Source organism: Drosophila yakuba, chromosome X (assembly GCF_016746365.2).
Source record: "Drosophila yakuba strain Tai18E2 chromosome X, Prin_Dyak_Tai18E2_2.1, whole genome shotgun sequence".
Taxonomy (NCBI): domain Eukaryota; kingdom Metazoa; phylum Arthropoda; class Insecta; order Diptera; family Drosophilidae; genus Drosophila; species Drosophila yakuba.
This window is the reverse complement of record NC_052526.2, coordinates 13,150,659-13,173,690: the sequence shown is the minus strand read 5'-3', so window position 1 is coordinate 13,173,690 and position 23,032 is coordinate 13,150,659. Positions and strand designations below refer to the sequence as shown.

Genomic DNA, 23,032 nt, shown 5'->3' with positions numbered 1-23,032 from the left:
TGTCTCTCAGCACTTGGGTGTCTATTCTACGTTACATTAAAAGGAAATGTTGAATAATACTAAATACTAAATACTTAACACTACAAATACTAAATACTTAATACTAAAAATACTAAATACTTAATACTAAAAATACTAAATAATACCGAAATATAAGTGCCCTCCTCTGCGCTTCTCAAAAGTTCTACATAATCAAACCACTTTTTCGATATTTTCAAAAAAAAAATACTAAATGTGAGTGAGTGGTGCAGTGATTTTAAGTGGCAGCAGAGGATACCAATAATGTGATTTCGACCTACTGGAGAAAGTGCCTGAGCTAGCTATTTTGCAGGAGCTACAACCATTTGTCAGCTCTGACGTGGAAGAGAGGAGAGCTTGAGGAAAGGGGTGAGTACCGGGGGGGAAATAGAGAGGGACGCTTAACTTTCTGACTCTTGGCTGCGGCTTCTGTGGCTGCTTGTTTTTTTTTTATCATTTTAAAAAGAAAAATTATACATTTATAAAGTTAAATACTTGTAAAATATTTGTAATGCAAAAAAAATTTTGAGCGGGTGCTTGGAAGTACCCGCGATGATCGGTACGAGTGGCACCCGACACTCAAATTTGTTGAGTGTGATTAGGGTGGCAAAAAATGCCACTCTTGCAGTTCTCTGGTCACAATGTCATTTTGCCAGGGGGTTGGGCTAAATGAGGAGGCCAAAAGGGGGGCTCAGTAGGCGCCCATGACAGCTGTCTGTCAGCGGAGACGAGCCGAAACGAGATGAAAGATGCACCGAGCGAAAAAGTGGTAGTTGTCTATAAATATGAAACCTATTCCGGCAATTTATTCAAAATATTTAAAATACATATAACTAAATGCACGTTTCTTTGGGTAAAACTTGAACTACCAATTATTGTTATGGTTGCTTGCTTAAGTAGTTTATTCAAAACTCGTTTCCCATATATTTAACTTGTTTTCTTGCCGTGTACTTTACGGGGGAACGGGATGATGAAACTGAATTTATGCTGGAAATGCAGCCAAGCAAAAACAACAGCAACAGCCACGATGACGGGGAGGACGACAAACCGCCGTATCCGGGAACTCGACTCAACTCAACTCAACCAGCAAGGACTCGGCATCAGTCAGAGCCTGGTTGCATTTCACAAAAGAAAATGAGTTGGAAAAAAAAGTAATTAAAAAAACAGCAGTAGCAGCAGTGCAAAAATCCGTAAGATACGGAAATTTCAATCCGGTTAAGACGAAATCAAGATGAGCTACTAAATAATAATAGCGAATTTGACTGCTCTTCGAAAGCTGCTGCTAAAGTTGGTAAAACTTACCTATATACATGTAAAATAGGATCAACTACTAAACTTTTTATATTTATTTATGTTTATATATGATGGGTTTTGGTTGTCCCATGACGTTCGGCACACAAAAGCGAAGTTATCCTGTCGGATTCCTGGATTTCAGATAATGTCAGAGGACTTGAGGCTGAGAATAATTAAAATGCATTAACACAACGCAACAATGTGGGCAAATGTTAACATTGAGCGCTAATTTTCCACATGCCGCTGCAACTGGAAAATGTGCAGGCTTTTCCGGAGCAGGGAAAACGGCTGGGGAAAATGCGAGTGGCAAGTGAGAGACAGATGACAATGGAAATTGCATCAGGATAAGTTGTTTCAGGAATTAAAAGAGGTGCTCGTATGCTCGTATTTATTATTGTTTATTGTTTTTAGTTGCACATAATTAGAAGCCAATATTTTTGATGAGTTTTTTATCTGAGCTTTACTGAAATTAACTCAATGCTAAGAAAATAACTTTGTTGTGCAGCTAATTACAAAAACTAACTAGCACTTTTCGACAGACTTTCTTAAATGAAGTTTGGTACAATTTTTCCTATTTTATTTCATTTCTGCATAGATCTTTGATGTATACACATATATTATTAAAATTTGCAGAATATTCAATAAATGTAGAATGCTTTGCTTAAAATACTGCTAAATTCAGAGGCATTCTTAAAATGCATTTAATGCATTGCCGAATGCAAAAGAAAACTGCACGCGTTATTTGCCGACTTGCAATCAGTGATTTTCCCATCAAAAGCCGAGAAATCATTCGCATTCATTTGACCAAAATCAATTTTGTAAATTATAAAGTATTATGGGAGTTTATGTGAATGCATTTATAAATGGATGCACATTTAAGTCCTTTTATTTTTTGTGGCTCGTCTCAATGGAAATGGGAAAAGCGGAAGATAAGGGGAAAAGCAGCCACAGAATCGGATGTTGCATCAATTATATTGATTGCATTTGCATTGCAGGTGCGTTGGAAAAGTGCAATAATGCAAATGCATTTTGCTTGCAATTTTGATTTTGATTGCGTTGCGATATGCCAAAATTTATTGGCCAAAATAAAATGGCCAACATATGTAACGTATGTATACTTGGCCTTGCTGCAATTTAATTAATATGCATTTATTATTTCCATGATTATTAAATGAAGATCATGTTGTGTTTATCCTCGCCGCCACCGACATCTTGATTTATTAAATCTACAAAGAGGAAATCCCCGCTTTTCCAGTTTTCCATTTGAAGCGCGGCATTCTTTTGCCTGCTCACCATCTTCCAGAAATTTTCCTCTCCTTTTATCCCAAGTTTTTCGACTCGAGACAATGAACAGCGACAGAATTTTTCATTGTTTACCGCGAGTTGGGACCATAAAACTACTAAACAAAACAGCCACGCCCACTCCACCGCTTCCGACCGCCCATCATCAGCACCAGTCAGTTCCGTTACCCCCCTCCCCCTCCCTTCAGCTGCCTCGCTTTTCCATTTCCATGGACACAGTGGAAAAATGTGTGCGCCAAATTACAGATTTAACATAACATAAATAATGAATAAATAATTATAAATAATTTAGTTATAAATAATGAAATACTATCATCAGCTGCTTATAAGATTTTCGGACCACTAACAATACATGAAAAGATCATCTAAAGCTTGTGAGGGTTTTTTTTCAGTGCAAGCAAGTCAGAGGCAGCTAGGAAAATGCAGTCAAGCAAATGCACGCGGGGAGTGGGGGGGGGGGGGGGGTTTGGGTTAGAGGTGCGGGTTCAGGGGCGTTGGGCGCTGAAGAGGGGGAGGGGGTGGTGGTAAGAGGGGGGAGGCCAAGATGGCTGCGGCAAAAATTAATCAAAACATTGCATAAAGGCAGCAAAAATAATAACAATAACAATGTAGAACGTCGGGCAGAAAGTAGAGAGACGTTGACAGCAGTACACCCCCTCCCCCTCTCCCTCGCACTCTGCCACAACCACCCACAACACCCCCAACTCCCCGCTCACCCCCCTGCAGCAGCAGCATTGAGATGATGATGATGACTACGACGACGACGCCACTGACACAAAAGCAGCAAACAACTGTCGACAAGGATCTCATTTGTTATACTGATTATGTTGGCGCCTTCCAATGAGAGACAGAGACAAAGACGGCAAGCGTGCGACAGGGACGGCGACAGTGGGGTTGCTTGGGCGAAGGAGAAGAAGAAGGGGAAGAGGAGCAGAAGAAGCAGAGCTCGGCAGCATCCTGAAATTGCTAAACAAAAAAGGACACCGAAATTCGATTCACATCAGAAATGCCTTGAAACTGAGCTGCTTCTCTTTGTTTTTTTTTTTGATTGAAAATGTAAAAAATATATAACAAAATATGAATACCCATCGCAATTACAAACTGCCTAATAATATCGTTATTATTTCTCACTTAAGTTTTGTGACACTGAAAGCTAAATAAATGTATACAAAATTCTGTTAAATTCTATGTATAATTACGTGGACTACGTTTGATCAATGTATCAAACTTATGTATATACTATGCATGTATCTATATAGGAATTGCCATCAAAAACAAATCAAAAGCCAATCGACACAAATAAATCAGCACATCAGCGAACAAAAAGCCAGCAAGCTAAAAGTTAATTCATGAATCAAAGAGCATTCGCAGGGCCTTGAACTTGAACAACAATTGTTGGCTTATCAAATCAAAAACGACTAAAAAAAAAAAAAAAAACACAGAGCGGAAAAAAGAATCAAAAACAAAACATTGAGTGGAGGGAAGGGGGGAAAAAAGGGGGAGGTTAGTGCAATTAATTAAAAAGCTAGATTCACACACATTCGCTGGCAGACAAAAAAAGACCACATGTGTGTGGAAAAAGGGCACAAAACTTTGCACAAATTAAAAAAAAATTGAAAGAAAAGAATGGTCGACTGTGCATTCGATTCTCTTCTTATTCCCGCACTCACACTCTCTATTTTCTTCTTCAATTTTTGCCCTTTAATTGCAGATATGTTTGATTTAATCGCATGCCGAATTAGCTGATAGTCAAGTTATATAAAATAATTTTGTAAATGTACAAATACAAATTAAAAACCAAGCCACTTTCCTTTTTATAACGCTAACTAAAGCAGCCTTGACTCGATTTCCAAATCAAATCCGCGCTAAAACAATTCAAATTAAAACAATGACAGAGGTTAACTCAAATCAGTTTTAACGATTTCCTGTTGCTTTTTAATTGCCAATATTTTAAAGTGTGTCACAAATGGCTGACGACATATAGACAACTTTCATTTTCAGTTTGAAATATAAACAAAAACAGCGCGGCTCTTTTCAAATGAATAACGATTTTTACACAAATCATCGGAGTTTGTAAAATTTATTTCGGATTTAATTAAATATAAAAAAATTCAAGAAGATTATATATATAATTTCTTGAAAAGTTAAATATAATTTAGAAAGGGTATGCACAGTATTGCGTTCGGAAAAGTTATTTTCCGTTGTTCTTGTGCTCTTGTAGTTGGCTTCGTGTTTTTTTCTGATTGAATTGAAAACATTTTATGCATTTGATTTAATCAAAAGAAAAATAGAATGCAGTCAGGTTCACCAGGGCCGTCAGAGGGAAAAAAGAAGAGGAAAAAGGGGGTGCACGGGGGTCAAAGGGGTCAGGGGGCGGTGGGTTGGTTGCTTTGGTGGGTTGGTGGGCATTGAAATGAAATGCAAAATGGCATTCATTCATGCAATTTGCATTGTTTGACGGTCCCCGGACGCAGAGCAACAACAACAAAAGCAACTATGCAGCAACAACCACAGCGGGCGAACAACAAACCTTATCCACTTCCGATCACTTCGACACCCCCCTCCGCCCACTTTCCCCACCTCACCAGCCTCCGCCTTCCTCCCACCTCCTCCACAACCCCCTTTGAAGGCCAAGCGTTTAGTCAGCTAAATCATATAAACTATTAACTTAAGTTTGGAACCCTTTTATTGAAGATTTATGATAAAAGATATAAGATATAAAACTATATTTATAACCCTTTTATTGAAGGTTTAGGATAAAATATATAATATATAACACTATATTTTTAAGTTGGCATAACGAATGACTTTCCTATATAAAAACGTATCATTTTTCTGTTTTTGTGGCAACTGCATTCTGGCACGTTTAACTCGCCATAAAGAACTCGAGATAGTCGTGTCATTCTATAATATATAACACATACTCTGCATTCGAAAGCCTCGACTATTAGATACCCGTTTTCCACTCATTCAAGAGCGCCTAAGTAAAAAGTAGTAAGTGAATGGCATTTCATCTTTCAGAAATATAATTTATTTAAAATTTTAATTCTATTTAGCTGGCTTAATGCTTTATTTATCCCCAAATATGCGATTTCTTTGCCTACATGGGTACCACTCCAAAGATGTTTACAAATTATAAAAATAAAATAAATAAATTAGGTTATAGATAAAATTAATCGGTGAAAGGATAAAGCCATTTTTGCGATCTGCCCGCAAAACACAAAACCCAAATTAACTTTTCCTATAACTTTCCATTTACACACACGCCCGCCCCCAATTTTGCGGCCCACCCCCATTTGGGAATCATATGACAACCCCCAGGGGCGCTGACCTCAGCCACGCCCCTTTTCCCTTATCCCGCCCCCTTTTGGTAGCTGCAACTTTTTGCGCTTGCTTTTTGTTTTGCATTTCCTCTGCTGATTTACTTTTTTTCCTTCCGTTTTATTTTTATTTCTATTACAATTTTTTTTTTCATTTCCAGCTCTCGGTTTTTTGTGTAATTTATTTGCCGTTTTGCTTGTAATTTGTTACAGTTTTTTAATCTTGCATTGTTCTAAGCAGCAGCATCCGGGGGCGTGGCTTTCGAGGGGGGCGGGGCAGTCAACGCTGACTGACGCAACCGGAATGAAGAACTCAGCGGCTGACGGACTCGGGACTTGCATCCTTCCCAAAGTCCTGCAGTGAAAACAAAATGCACAATCCTGTTATCTTCAATGCTTAAAAATCCAAAATGGTAAAAGAATGGTATAAAACATTCAGGTTTTTGTTTGCTTTTCTTGAACTGCTGGGCCTAAGTTAAATGCAACGTTAAATACGATCATTTAATGAGCAAACAACATTTTCTCTCTGTGTAAAAGGGGCGTGACTAGTGGGCGTGTAGTGCCAGGTGGGGGAAGGGTAGGGGAGGGGAGCAAGGGCGGCCGCAATGTAATCAACATCATAATCAGTGGCGATGGACCCCAACCTCCCAGCATTTGCATACACTCAAAATAAAACCATAGTGTTAAATACTTATTTTCCAAATCATATTTCAGCATAAAAACCCACAAATATGCGCTACTAATAATAAAGGTCTGTAATTTATAATAGTGTAATTACTTGGACAAAATCTTAAGAAACCTTCACTAATTTATCCCAGTGCATCCGCATCTGTGCATCTGCATTGTCCTGGAGCGACAGGACCAGCTGCAGCTGCTCCTCATCATGACTCTACCGCCCACATCCTCCCATATCCATAACCATGTCCGCATCCATTCCCCCGACAGATCCGCACCCTGCTCCACCGCCTCCTCCTCCCGCTCCTGCTGATTTCCATTCAGGACCTGATGTCCGAGTTGGGCAAAACTCATTTGGTCCGCCCACATGTGTGAATTCCTGGGGATGAGCGCGTGAGGAGTGTATGTAAAGTATGAGGTGTATGGCCTATTTAATAAATGCAATCGAAATACGAATACTTTGTCATATAAATAAGCGCAACAGATAGCCAATGAACTAAATAGAAACTAGTCAAAAAGCCTATTTATCAATTTATCTTCAAAACCCACCACTTGGTTTTCGAAACTTTGTGATTTTTGAAATAGGTGTTTGTAATTAAATATTCGAATTTTGAAAATGGAGATGCAAAACTATAAGGCTTCCCGGATTATTTGAAGACTTTTAATATCTTAGTAAATCGTGGTGAGTTTTGAGATCGTGGTGAACGGTGAGAGGGGAACTACCTACTAGCAACTATCGCTTCAGCCACAGCCACAGCCACATCCATCATCTCAATCGCCCGATTACAGCAACAGCACTCGCACGTACTCTTTTTAATTATTATAATTTTACATTCTAAACACAGAAGCAGAGAAACGCACACATGCTCACCGGCAACAACAATGGGCAGAAGAATAAAGAGCGAAGGCGGCGCTATCGCATAATTCAAAATTCATTTCGAAGGCGGCGCACAAAAGGCGCCCATGGAATTAAAATGGAAATGGAATTGGAATTGGAATCCAAGCCAGCGACCACATAATAATACATATTATTAATAAAAAAAAAAAACAGAGATAGAGATAGAGCTAGAGAGAGAGAGAGAGAAGGGGAGAGATGCATGGGCATATAAGAACTAGATGTGCGAATGCCGAATACAATAAAATAATAATCAACAATGCCCAGTCGCACACACAAATAATGTTTTTTATTTCTCCTTTTTCATTTGTTTTCAACTCCAATGCTTTTATCGAAATCATAATGAGGGTGGAACAACAGCGCGTTTCGCGGCTAAAATTATGTTTTACAGTCACTAATAAATTGGGGAAATAAACAGAATGTCAGAATGTCGTTGTAAATGTATTTCTTAAAAAAAAACTGGGCGAGGCAGTTGCTATAGCAAAATTGTTAATTCTTAACTGCAACTAAATAATTGCTACCTACTCACTCACATTATTATAATATCAGTTAAGTTGGAATAAATCGATTTGCTACTGCTGCAATTAACTTCTTAAGGCAATTAAATGTTTAAAGCAGAGTTTTTAATAAAAATTAAACTAAAAGAATGCACATATTTCGTTGGAAATAAATGTTTCCTCTTGCCTTACAGTCACGGCCTTGACTGTACGCGCAACTGGAAGATAATACAAGATGAAACCAATGCAAAACACATCCCGCATAAACAAATGATTACAAATAAAAAGTACAATTATAGTTGCGTATCTTTGGAGGGATATTGCAATATTGCAAGACTATCGTTATTTCTGAACTCATTTAAGGAACGTAATGTATCTATGATTCACTATAAATATCAATTATTTTAGTAATTGTGATAGCCGAAAATCGGTTTACTGCTTTATATGGTTTATAATAAACCGCTGCTTTATATACTATTTTACACTATATACTATATATACATATGTATATTTTTAGATATATACATATACATATATATTTAATTAACTTGTTGGCCAGTCTGACTTGCTTTCTTGACTTTCTTAATTATGCAAAAGTTGTGCATAATTAGGTTGATTTAGTTCAGTACTTGTTGGTGTTCTGCACGCTGGCACTTTTCAAGCCCCCGATTTTTGTTGTTGTTGCGGTTCTTGCACCGCACATATGCATATACATACATATGTAGTTCGTATATATGTATGTATGTATTTATGTGTATTTTCCATTTTATCACTCACCCCACAACTTCCGTATGTGGGCCACTCTCCAGGGGGTGGGGTTGATGTCAAAGAGTGGGAGATATGCTGATTTCAGAGCCCTACACTGGCAGAAAAGGCGCGACACTTCTCTTGACTCTTGACCCTTTAAAACTGCGCTCAATTTTGGCAACATCCTGATTTCAGTAACGGCTTGCAAGGAATATTTAATATATCATTAACCAATCTAAGGATCTTGAAGGTCTTAATATTAATAAATTTTATTACGATTTGTAAGCTAAATGTCAAGGATAAATTGAGTTCGCATATATCATTAACAGTCTAATGCAAGGACCTCTCTTTTTTCGCTGTGCATTTTGAATCCGCTCTCTCCGCGCTCTCTCTCTCTCTCTCTCTCTCTTTTGCACTCTCTTCATTCAATTGACGATAAGCTCGACTTGTTATTGCTGTTGCTGCTGCCGCTGCTGCGCTGCAAGTGAAATTTCGCCGGATTTATTTTATTCGTACTTCCCCGCGTCGCTTTTTCGATTTCAGCTCTTCAGTGTTGTTGTGCTCGGCGAGCGGAGCGGGTGGGCGGCAGATTGAAAACAGCAATAGCAAGTGCACCATACACCATACACCACACACCCCACACACACCATACAACACACACCATACACCACACACCATAAACGATATACCAAATAGCGAACAAAAATTATAAAAGCGGGCGGCGCAGGCGAGGAAGCGTTAGAAAGGAACGATGCGGTTCAGCGGCTGTAACACAAAATACCAAATATCTAAAATCCAATTTTCAATTGCAATTTAAAATATTTTAGATCTTATCCTGCTGCTTTGCTTCGCGGTCGGCGCTGCGCTGACGCGGGCAGATGACGGCGACAGTGACGTTGACGCCGGCAGCGCCAGTAGGTTCGTGTCTTTGCTTAATTAAGGAAACCAGTGCAACAAGTGCAAATTTATCTTCTTTTTTTTTAATCAGTAATATGCTAATTTTCTATACGAAAATGCAGTGAAAGTACCTTAGGCTGCTAAAAAACTGTGAAAGTGTTTAACATTTTTAAAGAAACCGCCCATGTTACATGGTGAAAATACATGGCAGCAGCCACTAGTTGCTTTCTAAGAAACCTACAAATTGCTAATTAATTAATAGAAACCCATTCCACAAGGGAGAATTTTAAAAAACTGTGCCAAATGATCACAAATGGTTGGTGTCTCTGCTCAGCAGGAAATCCGAATCGAAATCGAAATAACTAAGAGCAACAAGTGAAATCAGTCTTAAAAACTAGAAATGAAAACAAACAGAAAAACAGGTGAAAATGCAACTGTGCCAAATGCATTCAAATGCTAATTTGCATTCGTTCCAAGTGATTTTTTTTTTATTTTTTTGTAAAGGGAACAAGTGCAAAAGGCAAAGCAAAGAAAATGAAATACTTTCTATACGGCTGCAAATATTATTGAAAAGAAGTTTGCAATTAAATAATAGTAATAATAATTATTACAAAATTGGTTCAAGAGAAATAAGATAAAGAAGATATAATAGTTTATTTATTTTTTACAGTGTGTTTTCCTTTTTAAATAAATAACACAATTTATCTTTTGTGGCTAAAGCACAATTCTAAAACAAAATAAGGGTTCCCTTATCTGCATTTAAAGTACAAAAAATTCCATTCTTTAAGTTTCTCCATGAAATGATAAGCTCTAGTTTGGGTTCTATTCAAGCGAATATTAAGTACAATCTAAACATATGATGATAAGTGTATTGCTATTGTGATATTCTAATATTGTTATATATAACTTGTATTCCTACAATCATTAGTAGACTTGCTAGTATCTACATATATATGACTTTTGATTATTCATAATAAAATCCCATTCGGTTTCCCAGGAAATGGATGTGCAGCAGGACGGACATCTGCACCGCGGAGGGGGAGATGGTGGACGGACTGCAGTACGCGCCGGAGACCTTCGAGAGCCAGCGGGACTGCCGGCTGTCCTGCGGCAAGTACGGAGCCATCTGGCCGATGCCCACGGGCAAGGAGTGCACCATATCGCACAGGCGGGTGCGATTCGATCCGTGGAAGGTGCGCTTCCATGTGGTGGCGCCCGGCGAGGCGGCCACCCAGTTCCTCAGGGAGACGAACCGGCTGTTCGTGTCGAATTTGTTGAAGGAGTGCATACGCAACTGCACGTTGGAAAGCAGCAAGCAGATCCTGGTCAGGTCCACGGTGGCCAATGAGAGCCTCGTCCTGGACTGGCCCACCGACGAGAGCTACGCCCTGGTGGTGCGTACCACGGACACGGCCACCTTTGTGGACATCCAGGCGGCAACGGTGTACGGAGCACGTCATGCCTTCGAGACGCTGAGCAACCTGGTCACCGGCAGCCTGTCCAATGGCCTGCTGATGGTCACCACGGCGAACATTACCGATCGTCCAGCCTTCCCGCATCGCGGAGTGCTACTGGATACGGCCCGGAACTTTGTGCCCCTTAAGTTCATACGCAGCACATTGGATGCGATGGCGGCCAGTAAGCTGAATGTGCTCCACTGGCATGTGGTGGACACGCACAGTTTTCCGCTGGAGATCACCAGGGTGCCGGAGATGCAGCGCTACGGAGCGTACTCCTCATCGCAGACGTACTCGCGCCAGGACGCACTGAATCTGGTCAAGTACGCGCGACTGCGCGGCATACGGATACTGATCGAGATCGATGGACCCTCGCATGCGGGCAATGGCTGGCAATGGGGTCCTGCCGCCGGACTGGGCAACATGTCCGTGTGCCTGAACCAATCGCCCTGGAGGAGATTCTGTGTGCAGCCACCGTGCGGCCAGCTGAATCCACTGAACGATCACATGTACGCGGTGCTCAAAGAGATCCTGGAGGACGTGGCCGAGGTGGGCGCTCCGGAGGAGACCATACACATGGGCGGTGACGAGGTGTTCCTACCCTGCTGGAATAACACCGACGAGATTCGGGATGGCATGAGGGCTCGCGGCTACGATCTCAGCGAGCAGAGCTTCCTGCGCCTGTGGTCGCAGTTCCATCAGCGGAATCTCAATGCCTGGGATGAGATTAACGAGCGCATGTATCCGGGCATCAAGGAGCCCAAGTCGGTGATCATCTGGTCCAGCCACCTCACCGATCCCCGCTACATCGAGGCCTACTTGCCCAAGGAGCGGTTCATAATCCAGACCTGGGTGGCATCGCAGGATGCCCTCAATCGGGAGCTCTTGCAGCGGGGCTATCGACTGATTGTGTCCACCAAGAATGCCTGGTACCTGGATCACGGTTTCTGGGGCAGCACGTCGTACTACAACTGGCGCACCGTGTACTCCAGTGGCATGCCCGTTGGTCGCAGCAAGGATCAGGTTCTCGGCGGTGAGGTGTGCATGTGGAGCGAGTACGTCGATCAGAACTCATTGGGTATGTAAATTCCAGGTAGCCACACGGCTACTTATAACCCACTTAATTACCGCCAATCCCCCACAGAATCACGAATCTGGCCGCGAGCTGGAGCAGCTGCCGAGCGACTGTGGTCCAATCCGAAGTCCTCCGCCCTGCTGGCCCAGAGAAGGTTCTACCGCTACCGGGAGCGACTGCTGGCCCGCGGAATCCATGCGGATGCAGTGATTCCGCATTGGTGCGTCCTCCACGAAGGACAGTGCCTCTAAATCGAACGCTCCGAACTTAGTTTTAGCTCCAGCACCAGCACCGTGTACATACCTTTCAATCTATGTTACTTTATTCATCAGTTATTGCCCATAAAGATCTGTTTTGAAACCAATCCGCTAAGCGGCTCGTAAGTGAAGCTTAGTCAATGTGTTTAAAATATGCTTTTAATTATCTGGAGTTACGTTCTGTACATACATGGGTTACAGTTACGAAATGCCCAATACTATATGAATTCGATTTTATCATAGATATCATTGAGCTTACTTAATGTAGCCCTGATCGATGGCGTGCTTGAAGATATCAGCCAGTCGCTGCTGCTTGGCGGGCTCCTTGAAGGGTGTGATGTTCCAGATGTCGGTGAGAATGGCGTTCTCCTTGATGCCATCCAGATCGGCCACCTCCTCGTCCTCCATCATTGTCATTGGCAGCGATTCGATGCCCATGCCGCAGCCAAAGCGTGCAAAGTTCTTCAGCTCCTCCTGCAGCGATTCCCAGGAGATGACATCTTCTGCATTGCCACCTAGATCCTGGATCAGTTCCTGGGCGCTCTCCAGGTAGGCGCGCAGCAGCTCATCGTAGTGCTGCTCCCTCAGCTCCTGGCTCGTGCAGGAGTAGATAAAGAAGCTCAGGTCCAGGGCCAAGGACGAGCACCTGGCCAACTGGAAATCAATGATGATAATCTCCTGCGATTGCCCCTGCTCGTTGTACTTGGTCAGGAAGTTGGGCGTCCAGCAGTCGCCATGCCCGAAGACACTCAACTTGGAGCGAGTGGACACCAGGTTGATGAGGTCATCGAACAGCGGCGGCTGCAGGAAGTTAGTGGCCACAGTCTCGTACTTGCTATCCGGATAGATCTGCTTGACGGCGTCCTTGGCCACATTCTCCGCCAGCAGGAGGAAGCCCGTGTACCACTCCCTCGTGTGTTCGCCGTAATAGGTCTCCTCCAGCGAACCAGCCGCCTTCTCGAAGTTCTTGCTATCCAGAGCATTGAAGGCCAGGGCCACGCCATGGAATCGACCCAGGGTTCGCATCGTCAGCAGGGCATCCTCCAGCGAAATGTAGTCCTGGCTGCGAGTAAAGAGATTTATAGTTGGAGATGATTAGTAATTGAAGTTAGATTGGTTACCGTGAAAATACACTTTAAATTTAGTGTTTAATTTATTATCTATAAGATTAATAGTATTCAAGATAGATATTAAAGTAATCTATGCCATGAGTCAACCGATAGTTGGTTTATATATAGAACGTTGATTTCATATGGTAGAGGGCAACTTACCGCACAGGAGCCCTGTAGCCCCTGGGACCCACATCCTCCAGGGCGATGAAATCGTTGACGCCATCGCACAGGCTGGCCAGGCAGCGGGGATACTCCACGAAGGGCTTCTTTGGTGCGGGCTGGCGGGACTTCTGGAAGGCCTCGATGGCCGGCAACACTTTGCTGTAGAAGTTGATCTCGTTGCGGAAGAAGATCACCGAACGGAAGAGTCGCCGGCGGTGCAGATTGTCGGGCATGGCCTTTACGATCACACTGACCTCCAGTTGCTCCTCATCCTGGCCCTGTTCCGCCTCCTTGACGCCGTAGATGGTGATGCGGAACACGCGGCTCAGATAGGCGTCGCCCTTCTTGCCACTGGGTCCAAACTTGTAGGAGGTGTGCCGCGTGCCGCCCGCGTTCCGGATGATCTCGTCCAGCGTGGCCTCCGAGAACTTGGCTGAAATGTCCGCGAAGCTGGGGAAGGTGCTCATCGTGGTGGCGTCCAAAGTGTGTATGTCGCTGCCGGAGATCGCGATCTGCTATTTGTAACGAATTAAACTATTTCAGCGGCGGAGATAACACGGCGTAATCGGTGAAAAACATAATAGAAAAAAGAAAATAGCAATAATTAGAAAGACGTGAGCAGGCTAATGTTTGAATACCCTTGCGATTATATAGTACATAGTTTTAGATGTATTCTTATTGCAGCTATAGAATATACACATTAGATCAGATAACTAGACAAAACCACGTCACAAACGAACATACCCTTTGCAAGAGTATTACAAACACAAATAAAAATAAGCGGACAAGTTTGTTTACCGCTTTTTGTTTGGTACACGTCAGCTGCGTCTACGCCTTCGCCGCAGTCGACGTCGCTGCTCGCACTTACCGGCTTTTTTCCACTTTACACACGTGCGTGAGGTTTTCGGTGACGTTTATGTTTTTGCCCTTTTGACCGCCAGCTCGTCGCAAATGCTACTGACTTTGATTCGGATCGCGGGTGGCTATAAGTCTCAAATGAATTACAATGCGCAGCAACAGCTCAGTCGGTCACGCACACAAATGCACACAATCACACCAGCACACACACAGGTGTTTTGAATGCGACTGAAGGCGAGGTTAGAGATGCGCAAGCCAGTTTCTAGCTAGTTAAGAGCCAGTGCCAGTGTTGCTTAGCTAGTTTCCTGCTGTTTCATTGCCAACGAGTTTGGTTTTAATCCATATTAATGGCTTAACAAACGTTACATGGTTTTAGTTATTTTTTAAGCTATGAAAACGGAATACATATATTAAGAATAGAATTTATAATTTTAATGTCTGATGTATAGAGCGCCAACTCTAATTATCTCGCTGAGAACTGATGGTGTTTCCCATCACTAAGCAGCTGGCGGCAACAGATAGCCAGTGTTGGCAAGCGACGCCAAACGTGTTGGAAAGCCTTTGCAGATTGCACGTGTGCCGCTCAACATTTATTTGTATTCTTTTAATTTTCAAATAATCCGGAGAAATGACGGCCGTAGAGCCAGCCACGAAGAAGAAGCGCATCTCGAAGAAGAACAAATCGGCGTGGCGCAAAACAGACATCCAGGATGTCGAGCAGTTCCTCGAAGATCAGCGCCAGGAGGAGCGCGTTGGGTGAGTTAGCTGGTAAACAATGTGGTATTCCCAAATCCTTAATTTCGGTTTTACGCTTTTTACAGAACCTTCGCGGACAAACCGGATGAGGATCTGTTTGTCGTGGACTCCAGCCTCCAGAAGAGTAAGCCCACCGTTCTAAGTGTGAAGCAAAAGCGGAAGCTGAATGCCAAGAAGCCCATGCGCACCTACCAAGCTTTGGAGAACACATCCAGAGTCCAAGATCCCATTGCCAAGCGGTAAGTTCGCTGTCCATTTCCCGGCAGGCAGACTTATTAAGCTTGAAATCCCTGTAGCAACCATGTGCGCCAAAAGAAGAACGGACGCAACATCGAGCTGGAGGTCTGCAATCCCACCAAGCCGCGCCATCGCCAGGCCAACAGCGATCGTGCTCAGTACTACGTCAAACTGGAGCAGCGACTGGCGGACAAGAAGAACAAAAAGCTCGCCGTCGAAAAGGACATCTGGCAGGAGGTGGACTTCCGCGATGAGATTCCTGGACTCAAGGACGAGAAGGGCTGGATTAGTCGCGATCTGGCACTGCACACAGCCGGAAACATTGGCAAGAAGGTGGTGAAAACTCACTCCAGTCTGCACCACAAAACCACCAAAGCCAAGTAAGCAGACGATCTTGCTCCTGCTAGGCCATAAATTATTAATTGTTTCTTGTTATTTTTAGGAAATTCGAGCTGCCGCATCCGGGCATGAGCTATAATCCCGCACCCGAGGATCACCAGGCGCTGATCGATACAGTGGTGGAACGTGAGGAGGGCATAATCAAGAAGGAACAGCATCTGAAGCGCGTGACCACCAGCATGTTCTCCAAGGTGACGCCCGAGGAGAGAGATCGGCGTCGTCTACAAGAGATGAGCCAAGGCATTGAGGACGAGGAGGAGGTTGCTGAGCAGGATGAGAATGGCCAGAAGAGTGGAGAGAAAAAGGAGGACGATGAGGAAAAGCCCTATCACACAATCAACGCCCCCGTGGAAAACAAAAAGAAGAGCAAGCAGGCCCGCCGCAAGGAGCTCAAGCAAAAGGAGCTGACGCGTCAAACAGAGCTCAAGCGGAAGCTCAAGCAACAGACTGCTGATCTGATTCGGTATGCTTATAAAAAAGGTCTTTAAAGTCCATAATAATCCCTATTGTTTTCCCATGCAGCATCAAATCGATTCGCCACGAGCTGGACGATGAGGAGGAGGACCTGAATGATCTGAAGAAGCGCCGCAAGCAGCGCGCCGAGAAGGCCAAGTTTGAGCCGAAACGCCTGGGGCGGCATAAGTTCGAGGAGCCAGATCTGGACTTAAATCTGCCCGAGGAAATAGCCGGAAATCTGCGCAACGTGAAGACAGAGAGCAGTCTGCTGAAGGATCGCTTCCACACGCTGCAACGCAACAATATGCTGCCCACGACAAAGCTCGTCAGCCGCAAGAAGGCCAAGGTCAAGCGCTTCGAGCGAAACAGCCACAAGGAGCCGGGTGTCAGCTACCAGGACCTCAAGGATCGCCGCAGGGCGGCTGCTATCGCAGCCAAGGCAGCAGCCGATATCAAGATATAGTTCAGTTATTAGGTTTCTTTATTTTTAACGGAGCTTACAACAATATGTACTTTTCTATAGCATTAAAATCCACATTCTTTTTCCCCCCCAAACAAAAAAAAATGTACTCTAGATCAGGGACTTGCCCTGACCGCGTTTCTGTTTCGGATTGTTCTTCTTTTTCTTCTTGGACAGCGGAGCCGCCAGGTCGCGATCCCCGGGCTGCTCGATTGGTCCATCCAGTCGCTTGACGCCACTAAAACGAAAGAGAGGGAAATAGGGATTAAATGGGCTTTTGAAGTTGCTGAAATACGTTTTTTTTTTATAGCTAAGTAAAGTGTTTTTAATAAAAAGAAACAAATCTAATAATTGTATTTATTTAGTGGATTTGCCACTTGAAATATAAATTAAGCGCACCTACCTCTTGACGGAGAGCAGCCCGCTGCCACCGCCTGTTCCGTTTGTTTCCAGCGCCTTGGACCAATCCTCCTCCGAGCCCTTAATTTGGAACTCGTCCAGCTGCTCGGCCTTCAGTCGCTTCAGCTCCTTGCGCTGCTGCTTGCTCAGCTGTTGGGCAGTTTGATCCAGCTCCTTGTCGAGCGACAGAGTCAGCGGTTGGAGTTGCTCGCCCTTCGACAGATCCGCCTCCCGCAGCATGCCGCCCTCGATATGCTCCTCCAGCACCGAACGGAAGCACTGATTGCACCGCTTCATGGCATCGAAGAATTTGGCCAACAACTGGTTACCTGGCATATTCAGCTCCAGACCCAATGCATCCACTGTCTTGCCCTGCACGCCCAGGGCCAAAAGGATGCCCTGCTGCACCAGGTCGAGCTGCAGACCATCTATCCTGCCCTGGAAATACAGCTGGGCAATGTCCGCGAGCAGATCGATGATCAAACGGAACTCGGACTGCTGGCGAGCGTAACTTTCCAAGCGCTGCAGATCGTGCGGCAAGAAGTACACATCCAGCATGGGCTTATCGAGGATTTTTAGGGCGCTAGCTTCCGTGTCCACGGACTTGTTCTTTAGCAAGGCCAAACAGAGTTTCGTCTCGAACTCCCTGAACGTCTTGCCCATTAACTTGAGGACTCTTCTGCGGAAGTCCTGGTAATACAGGCCCAGCCAGGGCGTGGCACTGGGCGTGTGCAGCATGATGCAGCTATGCTCGGCGGTCAGTTCGTTAGATTTCTGGCTCAAGTACACTGGCACAAAGCCGGAGTTCTTCCAGAACTTCAGCAGATCGGAGGTGAGGCCGTAGGATGTGCCAATATAGTCCACGGCTTCCGGGATGCGTTCGTGCAAGCGCTGCAAAAGTGTGGGAATACGACTGCGCGGCCGAATTTGTTCCTTCAGCAGACTCAGCTCCTCCTCCTCCACCTCCTCGATGCCTAAACAGAACTTAAAGAGTTACAGAGAACATAGCAAGCCATTGCAGTGCACGTACCTTTACCAGCATCCTTGCCGGCTGCTGGACCGTCCTCCAGGTTAGTGTGCTTTCTCGCATAATAGTCCTTGAGCAGCTGAATGGCCCGCTTGCCGTAGCCCATCCTCTGGTAGTTGGGATGCGTGGCTACCCTCACAATGCGAACGCCACACAGCTTGGGGAAATCCCGATCGCCATACTGCTCGGCTATGTTCCAGGGAATCAGATCGCCCGCCGCCTTCTTGCCCCTGCCCAGGGAATCGCTTATGCTTTGGGCGGAGATCTGACCCTCCAGTGCCACTTGGATCACCACCAATATCTCTGGCAAGGCGTCCATACGCTGCACCGGACCCAGAAGACAGAAGAGATGGTGGGCCGGCGCATCGCTCATCATCTGCAGATCGTTGGGGGTGTTCTTGTAGTGCGAGGATACATAAATGGAGACCAGGCGATGCAGAAAGGCCTCGGCAGCCTTGTGATACGAAAACAGGGCGTCCCTGTCCACGTAGTACAGCTCACAAGCATCCGGCGTGGGACATCCCGAGCTAATACTGGGCACCGTACTGGCATCCAGACACAGCAGGTTGATCAGCCACTTTTCTATGTCGTCGTTCTCCTGGTACCGAATCGATTCCTCCAGTTTCAGTGGCGGCCTCGCATTGTTATCCTTTTGCAGCTGGGAAATAAGCTTCAAGCTCAGTGATCTGCCAGTGCCCTCGTATCCATTTATCGTACTGGCCATGAATACCAGATACGGACCGATCATCTTCTTCACCAGCGGCAAGGGAATGGCAGCCGCCTCATCGATTAGCAGAAGATCGGCGGCATTTAGGAGATGGGTATCGCTGGGAGCTATGTACTGAATGGTCTGCCTGCTGCTCCTCGTGATATTTATCCTTATAATCGCCTTCTTGTAGTCGGCGTTGGTGGAGCGTATAATAGTGTAGTCGGCATGCTCCTGGTACTCCAAGGCATCGAAGCCCTTGAGCACAAATTCAAAGAGCGTGATTAAGTTCTCCGGATGCGGCGAGGTCACGTAGACGTTCACATAGCCAAAGGCCACGGCGGCGGCTATCGACAGACCCAAGGCGGCCGATTTGCCACGACCACGAGCCGCTGTCAAGGACATGGGCGGCTTCAGTTGCTTGTCGACCAGCGCCTCAATGAACTGCGCTACGGCATTGGCCTGATCGTAGGTCTTGCAGAGATTAACCAAAGCTCCAGCAGGCTGAACCGTGAGGAGGCTCTCCTTTAGCTCCTTAAGGCTGGCCTCATTGGGGGATCGACCGGCGCCTGCGGGCTAAAAGTATGGAAACAAGTGATATTAGCTGATTTACAAGATATACAAGCACCAGCTTACATTGACTGGCTCCACGTTGATGGTCTTGGAGCTAAGTGGCAGTACGGTGAGGTCATCGTTGACCACCAGACAGCGCTTGCAGTCCGCCAAGGAGAGAATCAGTCGCTCGTTGAAGCGACATGTCACCGTCTGATGGGCCTCTGTGCGGAATCGCTTGTGCACATCCATGCTCATGGTGTATAGCTGCTTCAGCGACTGCAGCGTCTTCAGCAGCAGAATGATCAGACCGCCACCCTCCACGGTTTCCACAGTTCGAGCCAGAAGATTGGGGGTTAGGGCCTCGAAGTCCTGCAGCACACACACGCCGTAGGTTCGCCCAAGGACCGCGTGCGTCTCGGAGTAGTATCTGCCGTGAATGGTGGTGGCCACTCGAAAGGAATCAAACAGGTCCGCCTCATTGACGTCCACTTTGCCCACGGCGATCTTCTTTGCTCGCTTCTTGCCATGGCTGTGAAAAGGAAACTAGTTAAGTGACTTTCTGTGTAAGGATCCTGGCGTTGGATACTTACTTGGAGATGGCCTCGTCCTTGTTCTTGTAGCACCAGAGGACCGTGGGTCGCGCCTTCACCGTTGACTTGGTCAGGATGTCGTAGAGAATGGGCACCTGGTCGCGCGCCTTGTCCCCGATGACGATGAACATGGTTCGGTGGCCCAGCTTGACCCCGTTCTCGATCATCACGCGTATCCGGTTGTCTATTTTCTTCTTCACCATCCTGCGGCTGTTCTGCGTTCACTTTTCACTTAAAAACTCCGGTTTTCCGAAGTAAATAATGGAAATGAAATTGCTGCCCGTTCAAAATGCACGTGTGCGGTTTAGAGATGGGCGACTTGTCGATAGTCGCGGTTCAGTTACTTTGCTTAAGGTCTCTATCACCGCAAGTCACGGAAATCGTCTATCAAATTCCCACTTTAATATGCACACAAAAATTATATACGCTAAATTTTTAATTGCCAAATTTTAGGTGGATTTTGCATTGTTGCTTGAGAGAAGACTGCTTGAATTTCGCGCAATGAGATCTCCGATGTTCAGTGTTTTCGATGTTTTGAGTCACTGTTTGAATGCGAACCGCTTATCGATCAATTGCCCATCTCTAATTCACAAGCGCACGTTTCTCAAAACAAAACATTTCATTGCTCTCGAGGATTAGTATAAATTCAAGATGTCCTCGTGGAAGAAGGCGTCGAAGAGCAACCAGAAGGTGCACCGGGAGCGCCACCAGCCGGAGGCACGCCAGCACCTGGGATTCCTGGAGAAGAAGAAGGACTACAAGAAGCGAGCCATCGACACACAGAAAAAGCAGAAGACCCTGAAGTTATTGTACCGCCGGGCGCAAAACAAGAATCCCGATGAGTTCTACCACCACATGATCAACTCCAAGCTGTCCAACGATGAGCACCACGAGCAGGAAAAGAAGGACGAGCACACGCCCGAGCAGCTGGCCCTCATGCAGACGCAGGACCTCAAGTACGTGGTCATGAAGCGCACCATGGAGCGCAAGAAGATCGACCGCCTGAAGGCGACGCTGGTGGACGTGGATGCCACTGGGGGAGCAGGCAATAAGCGAATCATCTTCGACGACGAGGGACGCGAGGAGTGGGTTCTGGGCGAGCGACTCCAGCAAGAGGAGGAGAAATCGGTAGGTGGACTACGCTATAGTAACTCCATTGAGAATCTCATGTCATCTTTTAATACGAGATTATTGATTCGATTTTGCTTATTTTTTTTGTAGCAACCACCTGTAAACGCCACTAAACAGATGCGCATCAACGAGCTGAAGAAGCGCGAGCATCGTGAAAGGGAACTCGGCATCGTCCAGCAGAAGATTCAGCTGAAGAACGCTCTTAAGCAGCCACGTCTTCTGAAGCCGAAGAAAATTACGGCCGGAACCAAGGACAGTGCGCCCGTCTACAAATTCCGCTACGAACGCAAGAAATAGGATGGTTTATCTTTTAGTTCTTTATATTAATAAAGCCATTAAGTGTTAGTTGAAGACTTTTAACAAAATTAAAATTTTTATGTTTATCGAAGAAGAAAAACTATCGCAAGTTATGAGCATCAAAATGTGAAAAAAATTACAATTGCAAAACTTTAAATCCAAAATCTTAGCGATATGATATGATATGATTGAATCAAACAAACAAGTAAAAAGTTCCATTATGCGACTGGGGTTGAAACTCGACTAAAATGTTTTAAGTTTCGTTAAAGATTCAACGAAATTTAGGTCATGCCAAGACACAAACCGGTTTTAGTGCACGTTTCGTTAAGTTAGGAACGCCTAGCGAATTCACAAACCCAACTTGGGTTTTCTGTTTGCGTCGGTTGTTGCATTTAAATATATAAGTAATGTTTTATTTCATAAGTAATCAATTATTTATTTTTGCATAACATTGCATACAGATTAGGAAAGATTTTTTAAAATATATTTATCTTATTTTCCAAAAAACATTTTATATTTTCGTTTGCATATTACTTTTTATGAACGTTTCCAATGCTCAATGAATATTTTATAATATAGCAACGACAAGTACAAATAAGCAACCGGCTGCAACTTTTGGAATGGAAAACCGCAGGCGACAGAGGAAGCGGGAAAACATTCCCCGTATCTTTTATGTTTCATTGTTTGCCTGCTGGTCCTTGTTTTCCCCGATTAAAAACATATGACACCATTTTGATGAGTCGCGCATTTTGGCACGCCAAATTATGCATAAAATAGATGGCTATGTTGACACTTTCCACAACAATAGATGCCTCGAGATCGACTCCCAAGGGTGGAAGGGTGGAAGGGTGGATGGGATCGCATTGGATCGGGTGGTATCCGCGGTGTACAGCTCACCTAATCGGACTTGTCACGAGTGCATCGCAAACATCAGAAACATCACAACAAACCGGGCTCATCGGGGATGAAGTTGAGGATGAGCCCGAATGGTAACGCAAAACCTGCACAGATTTTTTAACTAGCATCAATTGGGTTTGTAATTTGAAACTTAACTGCCGAACAGCGAGGGGTGTTGGCAGTATAGTATGGAATTGGGTATGAGATTGGAAATGGCATTGTGATTGCGGTGGGCACATGTGTGTGACTGCTTTGGATGAATACTTGTATGCATGCAACTGGGGTGGCAGTATATTTTTCCTTTTTTTTTTTTTTTTTTTTCGATTTAGCACTTTTGTTTGCCTTTCTGGGGGCGGGCAGGTCAAGGTTTCCTTGAATATTAGTTGCAACACAATAATGGACAAAACGAATTCCCGCCAAAGTGTTTGCCACAAACCGAGTTTAACGGATATAATTGCAGATTGGCAAGGGAATGCAAAGTCAAGTGATTGGTAGTTAATACAAAAATAATTATTGTTGATATATCTTCTATTAAAATATATTGCAAAAGTATTGGG

General features: G+C 44.7%; 5 protein-coding genes across 6 annotated transcripts; 3 read left to right on the top strand and 2 right to left on the bottom strand.

Moving 5' to 3' along the window:
* Positions 1 to 9,295: 9,295 nt before the first annotated feature.
* Positions 9,296 to 12,540, top strand: LOC6525276 (chitooligosaccharidolytic beta-N-acetylglucosaminidase). The gene is made up of 4 exons (XM_039375016.2): positions 9,296 to 9,514; positions 9,575 to 9,665; positions 10,642 to 12,179; positions 12,246 to 12,540. The coding sequence occupies exons 1-4, from the start codon at positions 9,499 to 9,501 to the stop codon at positions 12,425 to 12,427; spliced, it is 1,827 nt and encodes a 608-aa protein (XP_039230950.1). The 5' UTR covers positions 9,296 to 9,498; the 3' UTR covers positions 12,428 to 12,540.
* Positions 12,541 to 12,574: 34 nt separating this feature from the next.
* Positions 12,575 to 14,753, bottom strand: LOC6525275. The gene is made up of 3 exons (XM_002101075.4): positions 14,576 to 14,753; positions 13,705 to 14,241; positions 12,575 to 13,496 (listed from the first exon to the last, which is right to left on the bottom strand). The coding sequence occupies exons 2-3, from the start codon at positions 14,172 to 14,174 to the stop codon at positions 12,689 to 12,691; spliced, it is 1,278 nt and encodes a 425-aa protein (XP_002101111.1). The 5' UTR covers positions 14,175 to 14,241; positions 14,576 to 14,753; the 3' UTR covers positions 12,575 to 12,688.
* A 354-nt stretch (positions 14,754 to 15,107) lies between these two features.
* Positions 15,108 to 16,968, top strand: LOC6525274 (ribosome biogenesis protein NOP53). The gene is made up of 5 exons (XM_002101074.4): positions 15,108 to 15,321; positions 15,387 to 15,560; positions 15,618 to 15,938; positions 16,001 to 16,420; positions 16,480 to 16,968. The coding sequence occupies exons 1-5, from the start codon at positions 15,194 to 15,196 to the stop codon at positions 16,874 to 16,876; spliced, it is 1,440 nt and encodes a 479-aa protein (XP_002101110.1). The 5' UTR covers positions 15,108 to 15,193; the 3' UTR covers positions 16,877 to 16,968.
* On the bottom strand, positions 16,877 to 20,469 carry LOC6525273 (RNA cytidine acetyltransferase). Of its 2 annotated transcripts, none has more exons than XM_002101073.4 (5): positions 20,151 to 20,468; positions 19,642 to 20,089; positions 18,303 to 19,581; positions 17,277 to 18,246; positions 16,877 to 17,111 (listed from the first exon to the last, which is right to left on the bottom strand). In XM_002101073.4, the coding sequence occupies exons 1-5, from the start codon at positions 20,351 to 20,353 to the stop codon at positions 16,985 to 16,987; spliced, it is 3,027 nt and encodes a 1,008-aa protein (XP_002101109.1). In that variant the 5' UTR covers positions 20,354 to 20,468; the 3' UTR covers positions 16,877 to 16,984. The 2 variants fall into 2 exon arrangements, with proteins under 2 accessions (XP_002101109.1, XP_039230937.1); XM_039375003.2 differs by having other exon boundaries at positions 16,966 to 17,111; positions 17,273 to 18,246; positions 20,151 to 20,469.
* A 258-nt stretch (positions 20,470 to 20,727) lies between these two features.
* LOC6525272 (probable U3 small nucleolar RNA-associated protein 11) lies at positions 20,728 to 21,626 on the top strand. Its single transcript, XM_002101072.4, has 2 exons — positions 20,728 to 21,278; positions 21,372 to 21,626. Exons 1-2 carry the CDS (start codon positions 20,802 to 20,804, stop codon positions 21,576 to 21,578), a joined length of 684 nt encoding a protein of 227 aa, XP_002101108.1. The 5' UTR covers positions 20,728 to 20,801; the 3' UTR covers positions 21,579 to 21,626.
* The last annotated feature ends 1,406 nt before the right edge of the window (positions 21,627 to 23,032 follow it).

What these genes read in the sequence shown, in the direction of transcription:
- LOC6525272 (XM_002101072.4), top strand. Translation starts at nt 20,802, where the DNA reads ATGTCCTCGTGGAAGAAGGCGTCGAAGAGCAACCAGAAGGTGCACCGG. An exon ending in AGCAAGAGGAGGAGAAATCG is followed by an intron (nt 21,279 to 21,371) that starts GTAGGTGGACTA and finishes TTTTTTTTGTAG; the next exon opens with CAACCACCTGTAAACGCCAC.
- LOC6525273 (XM_002101073.4), bottom strand. Translation starts at nt 20,353, where the DNA reads ATGGTGAAGAAGAAAATAGACAACCGGATACGCGTGATGATCGAGAAC. An exon ending in AAGGACGAGGCCATCTCCAA is followed by an intron (nt 20,090 to 20,150) that starts GTAAGTATCCAA and finishes TCCTTTTCACAG; the next exon opens with CCATGGCAAGAAGCGAGCAA. An exon ending in TCAACGTGGAGCCAGTCAAT is followed by an intron (nt 19,582 to 19,641) that starts GTAAGCTGGTGC and finishes CCATACTTTTAG; the next exon opens with CCCGCAGGCGCCGGTCGATC.
- LOC6525276 (XM_039375016.2), top strand. An exon ending in GACGCCGGCAGCGCCAGTAG is followed by an intron (nt 9,666 to 10,641) that starts GTTCGTGTCTTT and finishes TCGGTTTCCCAG; the next exon opens with GAAATGGATGTGCAGCAGGA. An exon ending in CGTCGATCAGAACTCATTGG is followed by an intron (nt 12,180 to 12,245) that starts GTATGTAAATTC and finishes AATCCCCCACAG; the next exon opens with AATCACGAATCTGGCCGCGA.
- LOC6525274 (XM_002101074.4), top strand. Translation starts at nt 15,194, where the DNA reads ATGACGGCCGTAGAGCCAGCCACGAAGAAGAAGCGCATCTCGAAGAAG. An exon ending in CGCCAGGAGGAGCGCGTTGG is followed by an intron (nt 15,322 to 15,386) that starts GTGAGTTAGCTG and finishes CGCTTTTTACAG; the next exon opens with AACCTTCGCGGACAAACCGG. An exon ending in CAAGATCCCATTGCCAAGCG is followed by an intron (nt 15,561 to 15,617) that starts GTAAGTTCGCTG and finishes AAATCCCTGTAG; the next exon opens with CAACCATGTGCGCCAAAAGA.
- LOC6525275 (XM_002101075.4), bottom strand. Translation starts at nt 14,174, where the DNA reads ATGAGCACCTTCCCCAGCTTCGCGGACATTTCAGCCAAGTTCTCGGAG. An exon ending in GGCTACAGGGCTCCTGTGCG is followed by an intron (nt 13,497 to 13,704) that starts GTAAGTTGCCCT and finishes CTTTACTCGCAG; the next exon opens with CCAGGACTACATTTCGCTGG.